The 16,293-nt window shown below is 30.0% G+C and overlaps 1 protein-coding gene across 1 annotated transcript in view; it reads left to right on the top strand.

The window, feature by feature from the left end:
* Positions 1–8,805, top strand: part of LOC109359906 — a 13,905-nt gene extending 5,100 nt beyond the window's left edge. Inside the window, exon 5 of the mRNA XM_019604601.1 lies at positions 8,653–8,805. Coding sequence (XP_019460146.1) covers positions 8,653–8,805 — 153 coding nt within the window. The remainder of the gene's footprint in view (positions 1–8,652) is intronic.

Consider the following 16,293-nt stretch of genomic DNA (forward strand, 5'->3'; position numbering starts at 1 on the left):
AATTTTGGCTTAACTATCCATAATATAGTTTGGTGGAATCATGCTCCTCCCTTCATTTTGAAGGAGGTTAATAGGAACCGTTTAAGCTTTCCTAACTATAGATTTGTATCTTAGTTTCTTTCTTCTTGTAACTCTCCATGGTTTAATATATTTCTAGTGCCTTGGCACTGTTTATCAAAAAAAAGTTCCTCATATTTTTTGACCTTACCAGTTTAGTCCTTCAAAAAAGAAAAGACCTAAAATGGTCAAAACAAATTTCAAATATGCGTCAAATTAGTCCTTTTGGGGTCAAATTAGTCCCTACCAAATTTCTAAAACATGCTAAAAATGACTAATTTGACCACATTTGAAATTTTTGGGGCAATTTTAGGTCTTTTATTTTTTGAATGACTAAACTAGTAAGGTCGAAAAATATGAGGGACTAAAATTGATATTTACTCTAGATATAAATATGTAGATAATATATGTATATAATAAGATATGTGTTATTTAGTTAGTGATAAAATGATCAAAATAATGAAGGATAAGATAATGATGATATCATAAACATTATGTAAATCTAATTCACTTAATCAAATATCAAAATAAGATAATGTTATCGTATAAAATAATACAAGTGATATTATTTGGTAAATTTCTTATCAAAAGATAAATACTATAATAAAACATCATTCCTATCTTAAAATATATTTTGAAACAAATCTAAATGTTTGAAGATAAAAATTCATTTGACTACACAATAATCAATGTACTAGCTTACTTTTTCGATAACAAAAAATAAAAAATTTATTGGATAATCATTCAAAGATGTACAACCCATCTAGAAAAATCGTATTTATCTTTAGATAAATCTTCAAAAGTAAATCAATACTTTTCACTCACATAATAAAAAAAATAGAATATGTGGGTGTTACAATAGACATGTTGATACAACTTGATGAATTCAAGACCTATCATTTGGTTATATATAACATCATGATACTACAAAAGGTCATGAAGACACAACTTGAACAAAAATTATTATAACATGGACAAAGTTTACCAATTAGCTATTAAGAGAGCTAGATCTCTAGGATCTATCGAGGCAACAATAACTCTAGATGATTAGCAAAAATTGAATTAAAACTACAAGGATATTTTGTAATCAACATTGAAAGAGGTTAAATTATCACAACTCATAATTCATAGTAGTTTAAAAGATCTTAACCAAAATGAGAATCGTTAAATAAACACAAACTAGATAGACATATCAATATACCACTCGAAATATGTCAAAAGGGTCGTAATAATTTAAAAAGATTTCAATAATTTCAAATGTGTCATGGTGATTTTACTATAATAAGGAATAAAATTATCAATTGAGTGAGTCTCTAGGTATATAAGGACTTAGTAAAATTTGAAGGGTAAGACAAAATTATTAAATCAAGTCACACAATCCAAATTATGTTCATGGAATGTCAAATAGGACATGATAGAAGTTTTGGTAAATATCTAATTCTAGTCGTACCACAAAAAGGAAACAATTTCAACAATAAAAATAGATTTCCTAATGAATGACAATTAAAAATTCATAAATATCATTAGAATGACATGAATTAGATAAGAATCACCTAAATACAATTTGAATAGAAATTTAAAACTCAAATACATATGTCACATTCAGAAACGAAAAGTTAGAATGTACTCATGGAGTTGTACAAAGTTAACATTATCGAACAGACAATTACGTAATCTTTTTTTGTTGTTGAAATTCTCACAATCAAACACAAACAATGTTTACTTGAATACTACAATTCAACCGATGTCTTTTTTTAAATAAAAAAAATAGATTAGACGAAAGATCTATTTCTATCACCTTATAAGAGTAACTGGATAAACACATTTATTCCAAAAATGATGTGATATTGTGATACAAAATAATACTAACTCCTATTTATATTAATATTAATCTCCTAATTAAATATGAAAACAAATCATAAAACATAAAATAGAGTAATCTCAATCCTAAGAGAACTTCTAAAATATTCTAAACGAATCTAACATATAATATACATAATATAAGATATCCTTTCTAAATCTAAAAGTATCATCTAGATATTCTCTATAATATAATTTAAGATTTTATAAGATAATTTCTTATATCCTAGCAAAACCCATGACCTCTAGATTACCAAACAAATAAACTTCCACTTGCATATGAACTTGATTTTATCAATAATTCCATGCTAGGATATGAATAACGTAATTTTTTGGGGATGAAAAACATGTAAAAGGTCATGTTAGTATCACATTTATCAAACTAATCATAAAGTTAAGAACTTGGGTAGTTTCACCTTAATGTGCATACATAATAGGATAGCATACAACATATCAAGATCATACTCAAAGAACTGGTTGACACCAAACATACACTGATGATAACTGAAGTGTAATTATCAAGGAAAATTATGTGGCTCATCAAGATGTGATCCTTAGTGAAGAATAGAGTCATACACAAAAATTTGTGCTCTACTAGTGTTGAAAGCCAGATTCGGGACAACCTCATTAGGGTTGCCTTTGCAAGTTTATTTATATATTTTAGAATGATGAGTGATGAACAACTTATTTATTTGGTGACTTTATTTAATTACTCCATTTTCGGGTTCCTTTTAACCATACCATAAAGGTCAGTATCATTTTATTAAGTTAACCATACAATTTCTTACAAAAGGTTGATATCAAAGAATAATAAAATGAACAAAAGCATAAAGTTAGAAGTTAATCGTACCACTTCTTTCTAAGGGTTGATATAAATAATAAAAGAATAAATCAATAAATAAATGTTAGTTGCGGAAAAGTAAATGACAGAAAATAAATGTTAGTTGTGGAAATTAAATGATAGAAAGTAAATGTTAGTTGTTAGATTTATTATTCATCACCCTTTTATTGTCTAAGTAACAATCCATTGATTGAATTACACTTTTTGCATATTATTCCTATGTTCAAAGTTACAAACCATGAATTGGTTTGAACTTATGTTTTTAGAAATCTTAAATCAACAAATAAAATTTATAAGTTAACACTTTACTATTTTACACTTGCATCTCTTCCACGATTCAACTGTAGTATAGTATAGGGTTATGTCGAACCACAAGGAATTTCCTAACAGAAATATACTCATACTTTGTATCATTTATCAAAAGTAAGAATTTGACAAATAAAGTTATTTTGGTGATTTTACCAAATAAGACAAAATAAAAAGTAAATAACTAAGTATTTACATTTCAAGAGGAAATTATAGTTAGAAAGATGGAATAATTTCTTGTACAATATCAACATGAAAATTATGCAAGTTATGTATTATCCTTTGGTTGATTCCATACACCATGTCTAAATCCCCCATCTAGTGTCTTAGTATGGAAAGATGATTTTCAAACCTTATGGAATACACTAAATAATAATTAACTGCCACTCGTCGGAGTAGGTTGTCACACCTTACTTCAGGCTCCGTTAACTTTATTTAGCCTTGAAAATAAGTTGCATAAAATAGATGCTTTGATATGGCAAGTGAACTAAGGTGTAGGTTATACTTTTTAGTTCACTTGTCAATACTTTAAGAAGAATCAATATTTTGGATCATTAAATCAAGCTTTAGGAGATCAATCCAAAACTACATTACGAACTTCTTAAAGAATCAAAATAACCAAAGAAATAACTTACATAAATGAAGCAGATGAAGGGTACAAGAACGTTACACCATAGTCTAACTTTTTGGAGCATTAACCATCCATCCAAAAATTAGATGCTTTTGGTTCCAAATGGGGTTACAAAATCATGTTTTGAACCTCATTTTCCAACTCCATTCCCTCCAAATTTCTATGAACTAAACACCTAAAAACAGCCTAAGAACAACCTAAAATGAGAGAGAACCGAAATTGAAAGAAGAAGAAACTACAAAGAATTTACAATTTGTAAAAGTGAGGAAATGGGTGTGCCTTTTATAGGCATTAGGAGGGCCGCCCAATGCCCTGGTCAGGCAGTTTGGCACACCCAAAGCTGGTGGGTCAGCAGCTTGTCACACCTTGGCCAGCTAGGTTGGACAGCCTATTGTGGGCTATGTTACATGCATTTTGTCATCTCCTACTTGGTTGTTCAGAACATATGTCATGCATGAGGTCATGTGCTTGACCTTCAAATAAAGAATAGGCAAGTGGCTTGATGAGTTGGCCAAGCTTTCTTCATGGCTAGGTTTGGCTGACCTGCCTGGGCGTCTGGCCCTTTATGCTCCACACTTGGCTGCTTGATTCCTTCATGGTGAAGGAACCTACCTTTCTTCAAGCCGAAGCAACCTTTGTTCCATGATTTTTGAGTTGATTTTAGTTTGTTACTTGACACTTTTGACATGATTTCTTCAAGTCTAGGTAAGCTTTTTAGTTGTGCATTGCTTTGCATACCTAGCTTGGGTTTCATCAAGGTAAGGAAATGTACTTTTCCTTAAGCCTAAGTCTTCTTGTTGGTGACAAGCTAAGGACATAGCATGCCGTGCTTAGCTTGTTTGTTTTGAGCATTTTCTTTTTGAGCTTTTGGCTTGTGATTTGGCATGAATTCTTGGTTGTCTTTCAGATTAATTCTTTTTAACCAATTTTCTACAAAACTCAAGGAAAACTTGGACAAGAGGTGATAAAAAATTATATTATTTAAGCACACAAAATTGATCTAATAAGTGTTGAATTAAGTTGGTTTACAAATTTTTGCATAGGATAAGTGCGATGAAAAATCTATGAAAATTAGGTAGTTTTGGCATTTATCAACTAGTCTATCATCTATCTTACAATCTTGAGGAGAATATCCTCATGATCTTAAGCCATTAACTTTATCTTCCAACAAAAAATTCACTTACAAAATCAAAACAATACCTCACAAGTAAGGTGTGAATCACAACAAAACAAGTAAACAACCACATCATAGTCACACAAGGAAATGGTATAGGAGGCCATACCCCAAGCCAGATAGGAAGGATCAGCTCTAATACCACTATTGTAACATCCCGTTTTAACAACTTAGAAATTAGGACTTCATTATACAAATATGATGATAATTTATAGAAAATTAAAGATATGGAAATATTCAAATTATCATAAGCCAAAAACGAGGGATCACATTCAACCTAAAAAACCATGATTTATATAATTATCTATTCGTAAGTATATTGCTTTACAAGATCATTAATTTAATCTTAACATAATGATTATAAAAGACATCATGTATGCAAAAAGAATCACTCTTAAGTATTTTTCATGAAATATAACTTATACAAAAATTAGTTCAAAAGACCACGGATATTCCTAAATCAGAGCCAATAATCCCAATATAAACAAGATTCTTAACTAGACATCAACTAAGTTCTTCTTGTCTATATTTCCATCAATGGATATCCATAGAGAAACTACAACAAATCTATTCAAACACATAGTATAGAAAAAAGAAAAGACAATGAAAAGGGAGTAAGAACCAACTACGGCGACCGCAACGTGGAATTACATAGAGGAATATCATTAAAGTGAGACACCCTATAACAAAACTATAATTAAACAATGTTAAACATATGCAAATGATGCATGGCGTTAGTGCCTTATACAAGAGGATATTCACATCCCCAATTAATATATATTTCATGTAATGCAGTATGCAATTCAACCAACCAATCACCACCAAAATCACAATACCCGAAGGCCAAGATCCTAGTGGGAAAGCAATGGGGAGTACATATATCCTTAACAACGACTAGTAACAATATCAATTATTGTCCAGTACCTCTATCTGAGGTGCTTACATGGTAAGCCCAGTCCGTTTCAGGAATCTTCTCTACCGATCATGAAATGCACAAGGGGATGTTTGAGACTGCTTAGTTTGCATGTAGGATTATCCTGGTCATACGGTTTATAAGTCCAGACCCTCACTAGACCATCCCACCTAAGCAATCCCTCATGGCTTCTTCATGAATGACCATCATTACTTCCTCTATCCAAATCTGCAATAGTATTTCTATCACCGTATCTTTCCATTTTCTCCAACTCAAACTACAAGCATGTAATGCATGCACACTAACCGAAGTTAGCTCATTACGTTTTTTAATAAAAGTTTTCCAATCTTTTATCTCAACAAATATCACTTAAGTTGGTCGTCTTAGCCCCAATGCATTTATATCATGCCAAATCCAACGGACGAGCTCAAGATGCTAATAGTGATAAAAAATCAATGTGCAAAACCTTAATTTCAACTTATGTATTTCCCATATCAATACAATATGCAGTTTATATATAACAACCACCTAATATAGTTTTCATATCAATACAATAATCAACTTATCTATTTCTCATATTAATACAACAATTAACTTATACATTTTTCATATCAATACAATAATCAACTTCTATATTTTCAATATCAATACAACATTAAACTTATATATTTTCCATATCAATACACCAATCAAGTTATATATGCAATTGAGTTATTTCCAAATTACTACCATGCCACAAACATGCACATAAAATAATTGTCAATTTTACCATATATATACACACAAGCATACAAATAGAAATATTTAGTACCTTTTATGATGATGTAATACCATAAGTGAATATCTCACATTATGGTACACAAAAACAAATTCATACATATATATTTCCAGCACAATCAAATGCTGAAGACTCTATACATCGTCATGAAAACGATTAAAGACTCTTACATGAAAGACAAGTTTCCATTGGGGTTCCTAATCTACAAGACTCTCTGACTTTTGAGGAAATCATAGAAAAGAACATCAGAAAAAAAACTCTAAGATCACTACTGTCTTCTCCCTCACCTGGGTTTTGTTGAAAATGAGATTCGATGGGCAGTAGGAATCTGCCCCTCAACAACAAAACGTGTCACTTTGTTGAAGGGTAATTCGAGTGCATTGCAAGTTTATTTTATTTTAGAGTGATGAGTGATGAACAAATTATTTATTTGGTGACTTTATTTGTTTACTTCCTTTTCGGGTTCCTTTTAACCATACCATAAAGGTCAGTCTCATTTTATTAATTTAACCATACCATTTTTTATGAAAGGTTGGTATCAAAAGAATAAAATGAACAAAAGAATAAAGTTAGAAGTTAACCCTACCATTTCTTTCGAAGGGTTGGTATAAATAATAAAGAATAAAACAATAAATAAATGTTAGTTGCGAAAAGGTAAATGAATGAAAGTAAATGTTAGTTGCGGAAAGTAAATGACAGAAAATAAATGTTAGTTGCGGAAAGTAAATAACAGAAAGTAAATGGTAGTTGTGGAAAGTAAATGACAAAAAGTGAATGCTAGTGGTTAGATTATTATTCATCACTCTTTATTTGTCAAGTAACAATTCGTTGATTGGATTGCACTCTTTTGCATATTATTCATGTGTACAAAGTTACAAACCATGAATTGGTTTGAACTTATGTTTTTAGAAATGTTTTTAATCGACAAATAAAATTTATAAGTTAATATTTTACTATGTTACACTTGCATATCTTTTGAAGATTCAATTGTAGTATAGTATAGGGTTTTGTTGAACCAAAGGGAATTGCATTAGAAGAAAATTATATAGGCATATTATAGCAAAAATAATGATTAACAACTTTTTGATGATTTTTGAGTTATGTTGCATAAAAATGTTAACCAGGAAACATAAACTAATAATCAGAAATTGTTAAGGAGAAAATTGGTTTGAAATATGGAATTATTTCTAGGCTCAAATGATTTTGAAAACATTAACAAGTTATGTGTTATATTTTCGATTAATTCCACACACCATTTCTAAATCCTTCATCAAGTGTGCTATTATCATAAGATGATTTTCAAACCTTATGTAATACACTAAATAATAGTTAAGTGCCACTCGCCGAAGTAGGTTGTCACACCCTACTTCAGACTCCATTAACATCATTTAGCCTTGAAAATAAGTTGCTCAAAATAGATGCTTGATATGGCAACTGAACTAAGGTGTAGGTTATACTTTTTAGTTCACTTGTCAACACTTTAAGAAGAATCATTTTTGGATCTTTAGATAAAGTTTTAGGTGATGAAGCTAAAACCGCATTAAGAACTTCTTAAAGAATCAAAACTTAACCAAAAATAATAACTTGAATGTATTGAAATCAAAAGATGATACAAATGAAGAAAAGAAATGAAATTACATCATATTCCAAATCAATGTTTAGGAGCATAAGGCATCTATCCAAGGGTGAGATGCTTTTGGACCTAAATGAGATTACAAAATTATGTTTTTGTATCACATTTCCATCTCCTTTCTCCTCTTGAATTCTAAGTAAAAATTACAAAAAATTAACTAGAACAAGCTTATAACTGTGACCAGAATTTCGAGAGAGAAGAAGTGAAGAAGAAGAAGAAGAGGAGGGGGAGTGAATGTAGAATGGTGGATGAAAGGTATGAATTGTGTGAATGTATGAATATGTGTGTGTAGAGTTGGAAGAGGCCCTCTACTTATAGGAAACTCGTAATCGCATGGCTCACCTACTTACCCATGCCAGGCGCACCAAACCCTTCAGCATGGGTTTGGGCCATGACCTAGCAACTTAGTCAACTACTTGGTGATGACTCACTAAAGCTAGTTATGAGCTACTTGATCAGACTATTGTGGGCTATTCTGAAAAGCGCTTAGAGGTCTTGTCAAGTGAGGTCATGTGTGATGTCATAGTTGCTTGGTGGCTAAGTCAAGTTGATCCCTTTGCTAGGTCCAGCCCGCCTGGCTGCTTAGGTGGCCACGCTGAGCTGCCTGCTTGAGCAGCTTGTCTTGCTTTGGCCAGTGTGGGTTTCCAGTTGGGCGGTCCCAAGAAGCATGTTGAGCTGTCTGCTTCAGCAGGTTGGCATGTGTCATGCTTGTGACTAACTGTGTAAGGCTTGTGCCTGACCAAGCCAAGTTGGTGTCAGGTCAGCTTGGCTGTGTTGAATGTCCACGCCAAGCTGCTTAGTGAGCAGCTTCATTTTTTTAGTCCATGCTTGTGGCCAAGTAGTTAGCTTGCCATGTGTGCATCAAAAGTTGCTTATGTGGACAACTCCTTGCTTGACTATTCTTTTGAATTTTTTTCTTCTCTTTATTTTTCCTAACAAATTTCACACAAAGATTTGAAAAAGAGGTGGACAAAAAATATATAACCAAAGTATGACAATTTATCTAAAAAGTGTTGATTAAGTTGGTTTTGCATGATTTGCGTAGGATAAGTGCAATGAACAGTGTATGAATATTAAGTATTTTTGGCACTTATCAGGTTTATGTAAGCTCTTTGACCATGAAATAAACTTGTTCTTCCATCATCTTCTTCAAATTCGGAATCTTTTCTCATACACACGCCCACAACAAACAAGACAACAAATTAAATTCTAATCTCTTTCAATCTAACACTAATCAATAGCTCAAACAATGACACTTGTCTCTTTTTAAAATATATATTTACATAGTAATTAATAGACAGCTTCATAGACATAGGAATTAAAAGATTTAGTATAATGATAGTTGTTACGTTGTATAGTTAACTATAAATGTAGGATTATGCCTAGTGTTTATATATAGAGATATATGTATAAAATACATTAATTACAAAAAACATTATAGCATATTATTAAAATGTTCATGGAGTAAAAGAAAAACAGAAGTTGCAGCATGCATGAATCTGTTACCACACTCTAAAGTTAAGTTTCACCATTTCAATATTCCCTTGAAAAAAATAGTAAATAATATAGAGGATACAACTTACAGAGAAGAAATTACTATTGCCTTTATTATAAACACATGTGGAACCATACTATTATAATAGCAGTAAAACGGAAATGACTTTTGTTTTCATCGTAGTGATTTAGAGTACATTAGGAACATACATTACTGTGAATACATATAACTTTCTTTTAAAAGAATTGAGCACTTATGATAGTCTTGTTTTCAGCCGACGTCCAAATATGCTTAGGCAGGATTCAAATGTCCATTGACTATGTAAGAGCAGAAAAATAATGATTTTGAACAAAACATGTATCCTACACATATACATGATTTATATAAACATGTATCTACAATCTATAAAATTGTCACTTTGTATCTTAACACATATAGCGAATAATCTCTAACATGCGCCCAAAAATTTACAGAATCACTAATCAAATTCAAAGAAAGCAAAAATTAACCTCATAATCATATTGGACAGAACATTATTCTCTTCTTTGTAATGTGTTTTTCTATGTACGTAGGACAAGAGGAAGTAAAGAATGGTTGAAAGATGTGTGAGTGACATATGTTTGTATGTATATGAAAATAAAATAATGTGTATGAGGTAGAAAGAGGATGAGGTTACGGATGATTGGTAATGGTTGGTTACAAAATGGGTTTCATATTTTTTTAACATGAAATACATATAATATGTGTAGATATAAATATGTACATAATATATGTATATAATAAGATAGGTGTTATTTAGTTAGTGATAAAAGGATCAAAAGAATAAAAGGATAATGATGATATTTGCTTAAATATTTTATGATAAACATCATGTAAATATATAACACTTAATCAAAAAACAAAATAAGATAATGTTATCATATAAAATAATACAAGAGATATTATTTGGTAAATTTCTTATCAAAAGATAAATACTACAATAAAATATCATTCCCATCTTAAAATACATTTTTTGAAACAAATCTAAATCCTAGAAGATAAAGATTCATTTGACTACAAAATGATCAATGAACTAATTTATTTTTAAGATAAATAAAATCATAAACTTATTGGATAATCATTCATTCATTCAAAGATCTACAACTCATCTAGAAAAATCGTATTTATCTTTAGATAAATCTACAAAAGTAAATCAAGATTTTTCATTCACATAATAAAAAATAGAAAGTTGTGGGTGTTACAATAGTATTTGACAATCAAATTTTGATTTTTTTTTTGAAAATAACAAACAAATATTCTTTATCAAACAAATGTTTTTAGAACTTAAGTCAAATTTGGGAAGTGTCAAATTGATTCCAATTATATGTTTTAGTTAAAACTATTACTATTTCTATTCCCAAAACTTAAAATTTCAAACTAAAAAGGAAACTAACTATAGATAATAATACATTATTGGTATTAGTAAGCAAGTTGGATTATCGTAGAGTTAATAATTATTTCATCGTATTGTATAAATAGTAGTATCTCAAAATCAAATTGTTAGTTTATAAGAATGGCCATTTCTTTTTATTCTTTATCAAACTATTTTTCTGAACTTAAATCAATTTCGACCAACCAAATTTTGAAAGTGTAAAACATGCCAAATATTCTCCAAAAATATTCTTTTGGAACTCAACATTTACTTCTAACACTTCCACACTATAATACCATTTTTTATAATTATATCTAAGTGAAGAAGAGTAATAAAATGTTAATGGTAATAGTAAACAAAGTGGGTTCTAGTAGAGTAGAGTTAATAATTATTCCACAGAAATATATAAATAAAAGTAAATGAAAATTGAATCGAGTTTGTTTTTTATATCAACAAGTTTTTTATCTTTCTCAAACTATTTTTTGGACCTTAAAATCAATTCAATCATAGAACTTTGAAAGTGTTAGGCATGCTTTATTAAACTTGAAATTAATTATTCTTGGTTATCAAGACATATTTTTGATGTTTTCTAAGTAAAATACCATTTCCAATTTGGAATATTGAGATCGGTTATAATTTTTATTTAAATGTTTTACTATTTTGATTCAAAAAATGAAATTCCCAAATGGAAAAAGAAAATAAATGAAACATAATTTGAATCTTAATATCTATAATTTTATTTCGAAACGATGAAGTGTAATAGTTCATTAAAAGTAATAGTAAACAAATTGGGTTGTAGTATAGCAAAGTTTATATTATTTGACATTATCATAATGATTTAGCAATTATGTCATGTTATTATATAAATAGTAGTATTTGAATGTCAAATTGTTGTTTTTGAAGAATGACCAATTTTTTTATTCTTCATCAAACTATTTTTGTCAACCCCAACCAATGAAATTTTTTTATAAAAAAGTTCGATGAATACAATTGATATGAATTTCAGTTTTAAACATTGGTACAATTTTGGTTAAAAATATTTATGTTTCCCATTGAAAAATTAAAATATACCAAAAGTTGATTTTAATCTTCATCTCGATAATTTTATACTGAAAAGGTGAATACTAATAATAAATTATTATTATTATTATTCAAAGTAGGTGTTAGTAATATAAAAGAGTACTTTTTGAAAATGAAAAAGAGATTTTTTTTATAATAAAAATTCACCAACTTTTTTATTCTTTATCAAACTCTTTTTTGGAACTTAAGTCAACTTCGACCAATGAAATTTTGAAAATCTGAAACAAGTTGAATAGACATTAAAAAAAATTCCTTTTTGGTCTCAGAATATTTTTAACACTTTTTAAGTTTAATATCATTCCCAATGAATAACATTTTAGCCAATTATATTTATTATTTAAAACTACAACTTTTTTATTAAAGTGATGAACAAATGAAATTAAACCAAAGATAATTTGAACCTTCGTGTCTATGAATGTATATCAAAGTGATGAAGAACAATAATATGTTGTTTGTAATAGTAAACAAAATTGCTTATAGTAGAGTTAAAAAAATTCATTGTATTATATGAATATTAGTATTGGAAAATCAAATTTTGATTTTTTAAGAATGACCAAACTTTGATTCTTTATCAAATTATGGTTTTGAACTTAAGTCAATTTCGTCCAACGAAATATTGAAACGTCAAACATTCTGAATAAACTTGTAACATTTTCTTTTGGAGTTTCTAAATATACTTTTGACACATGCTAAGTATAATATCATTGCCAATGTGTAAACTTGACTCCAATTACATTTTTTTACTTAAAACTAATATTATTCTGATTCCCAAAACATAAATTATCAAATGAAAAAGGAAAATAAAACTGAGACAGCAATATGTTATTGGTAATAGTCAGCAAAGTTGATTTTAGTTGAGTAAACAATTATTTTAGGGTATTGTATAAATAATAGTATTTCAAAATCAAATTGTTATTTTTTAAAAATGGCATTATTTTTATTCTTTGCCAAACTATTTTTCTGAACATAACATGTCAAATAAACTCGAAAGTCATTCTTTTGGAAATCAACATATACTTCTCACGCTTCAAAATTATAAAATTATTTTCTGATATTAGATATCAAATTATAATAATATTAGGCTGCCATTGTCTAGTTATTGATCATAGAACATTCAAGTTCAAGTCAATATTTGACAATACATTGCCTAATGCAATCAAATAATTTTTAAGATGAGTAACCCTCTTTTGGAGATCAAGAATTTTTTTCCTAGTTTCATGCGGAACATCTTGTACTCTTGGGAGAGACTATTGAGTCTAGATCGCTTGACTTCTTCAATCTCCTCGTATGTGGTTTCTAGAGTGTCCCACATTTCCTTTCCAGTTTTGTAGTTAGACACTCTAAAGAATTCATCAATTCATAAGGCTGAAGTGAGGATGTTTTGGCCTTGAGGTCATATTGAACTTTCTTCTTATGTTCATTATTCCATGTTGACATAGGTTTAACCTCTCTAACACTATTGATTGCAATATAGGATTCATAGGTCCTTCCTCAATCGCATTCCAAATATCAAGGTCTTGAGATTCCATAAAGATTCTCATCCTTATTTTCCATAAGTCGTAGCATTCTCCAACAAAATGTGGAGGACGATTGATGTTGGAACTTTCTCCCAGAAAGGATCAAGATACCATCTAAAACTTTAGGATATTTGGGAGTAACTTACTCAAACTAAGATCTATGTCAATTGTAAGTATTAGCTGACAACTAGGAGGGGGTGAATTTGTTGTATGGAGTGATGTCAATTTTTCTGCTATGATATCAAAGTTCTATGCAGCTGAAACGTTGTAGAAAGATTACCAAACACAAAACTCCAAAATAAAAGAGATATAGTAGAGAGAAGAGAGAAAGAACACATAATTTTAATACTGGTTCAACTTCTTGTCCACCGAAGGCTACATCTAGTAGTCTTACAGCACAAGAGATTTCTTTAATAGATATGTTGAGTTGTAATTACAATTTATCTCCCCGATACTCCTTGTACCTTGACCACTCACAAATACCTAACACCCTTAGAAATAAACCTTTCCAAGTCCTCTCCTTCCCCTTCTCACCACACCCTTGTGATGACAAGTTTACAACAAGTTTGAAAAATAAACTCTATTGCAGGATTACCTTTACAAGATATAACAATTCTATAACTTGCAATCCTCTTACTCAATATCCTTAGTATAAAATGCTCTTTAAAGTGATCAAGTTTGAAAACTTTAGAACTTTGCACTTGAAGCAACTTCAGAAAGAATTTGAAAGTTTAGAACAATAGTTTTAAGAGAGAGGGCAGAGAATTATATTTGGAAGTTGTGAGTCATACGTATATCAAGTGTGTTTCAAATGGGTGTCTTAATGCCTTTAAATAGGTTTCCAATAAGCCAATATACCGTTCCATGAAGTTGGGACACGATTGGAATGTAACCCATTGAGTTTGGATTTGGAAATCTAGTTATAACAATTGTGTGTAATCTGTTACACCATGGTGTAATCGATTATCCAAAGTCTCTGTCTAATAAATAATCGGTTACTACATTGCAGTAATTAGTTACACTGTGTAAAAATTGTTGGGTAACATTTTACTTGGTTAGGTAACGTGTTACATAGTCCCAATAACCTGTTACTCACTTCTACATAGTTCAAGTCACATGTTACCTAGGTCTAGTAACCTATTACTCAGGTCAAGTGATCTATTAATTAATTTTTTTAATTTTTTTTACTTTGTCTGAGATTTTTCAATTTCATTTCAAAATAGTTTTTGACTTTCATATGAGCATTTTTTACTAATTATATTAGAGTGGAAAGGATAGTAGTACCTATAATACCGTGTTTTTTTGTTCACGTTTAATTCATTAATTAACTATTAATGGATTAATTCTAGAGATTAATCAGCAATGTTTTAGGCTAAACCTCAGTTTAGATTTAGTCTTGTATTATGATTTTCTTGCTTGTCCTAATTTTTCAATATTTTTCGAGAATAAAAGTCTCTGAGACGATTTCGAGTGTTTTGTTGAGTTTCGGTCAGAGACAAACGTGATTTTGAGTTCTGTTACTCATAATTGAATTTCGATTTAGCTGTTGACTTCGAAAGATTATTTCGAGTCAAAATACACACCAACTTTGTCTGTAACCCATCTCTTGATATTTTTCACCTACAAATTCAAGTTTAGGCGTTTCAGGAGAAAAGCTTAAATCGTGAGACAGTGCATCCCCGGACGAAGTTACCCAACAATACTCGGGCACGACTTTAATTATGAAATCTCGTCACATAAATCAAGTTGGAGTATTGGGCACATCACGAGTCAATTGCTTGTCAATCAAGTAAAAGCAAATCTTTCCATGTCTCACTATTCAATAAAGTAAAAGCAAATATTTTGGAGTTTATGTTTTTTTAAGTATTTTTGTTTGTCATGGTTAAAGGGGATGATAGTGTAATCAAGTGAACATTTAAGGAGTTTTTGACTTATGTAAAACTTGAAACTTTTCCCTTGATTTTGGATTGAAAAACTATATCCTTAGACAATTTTAGAATAGTTTATTTTTATGTTTTAATGCTGGAAACATTTAATGGTTGTGTTTCAATGTGATTAAAGGTGATGATTTGTACATCACAGGAACATTTAATGTGTTTAATGACAATTTGAAAAACCAAAACATTTTCCTTGTCATTTGGCGTGAAAATCGTGTCCCATGTGTCTAGGAAAATTTTATTTTCTATTTTTGAAATCCAAAATCTTTATGAGTTTAAGTGTGTTTTAAAATGTTAAAGTAGTGTTGTTAGTGTGCTTAATGGATGTGTTGTCAACATTAAAGGCAAGGAGGTTGAGAAAGAAAAGAAGAGCACCAAATTTTTCAACAAGGACACAAAGCGTATGTTCAAGTATATCACGCTAAAAAATGCCCCGGTTCTTGAGAAAATGTTCAACTTGAAAGAAGAAGAATATGATGGGTTCATGTTCAAAGTGGCCAAGTTCGAATGGAAAAAGCTCACATTAGCCAACAAAATGTTCTCCTTGGATGTTTTGAAACAATTATAAACTAACTCAATTGTGTCGAGGGAGGAAAGAGCTAATCGATATACTTGGGTTAACGGTAAGAGAGTGTACTATGATAAGTACATGATCAACGA

The sequence above is a fragment of the Lupinus angustifolius genome, chromosome LG11 (genome assembly GCF_001865875.1).
Source record: "Lupinus angustifolius cultivar Tanjil chromosome LG11, LupAngTanjil_v1.0, whole genome shotgun sequence".
In the NCBI taxonomy this organism is placed as follows: Eukaryota; Viridiplantae; Streptophyta; class Magnoliopsida; order Fabales; family Fabaceae; genus Lupinus; species Lupinus angustifolius.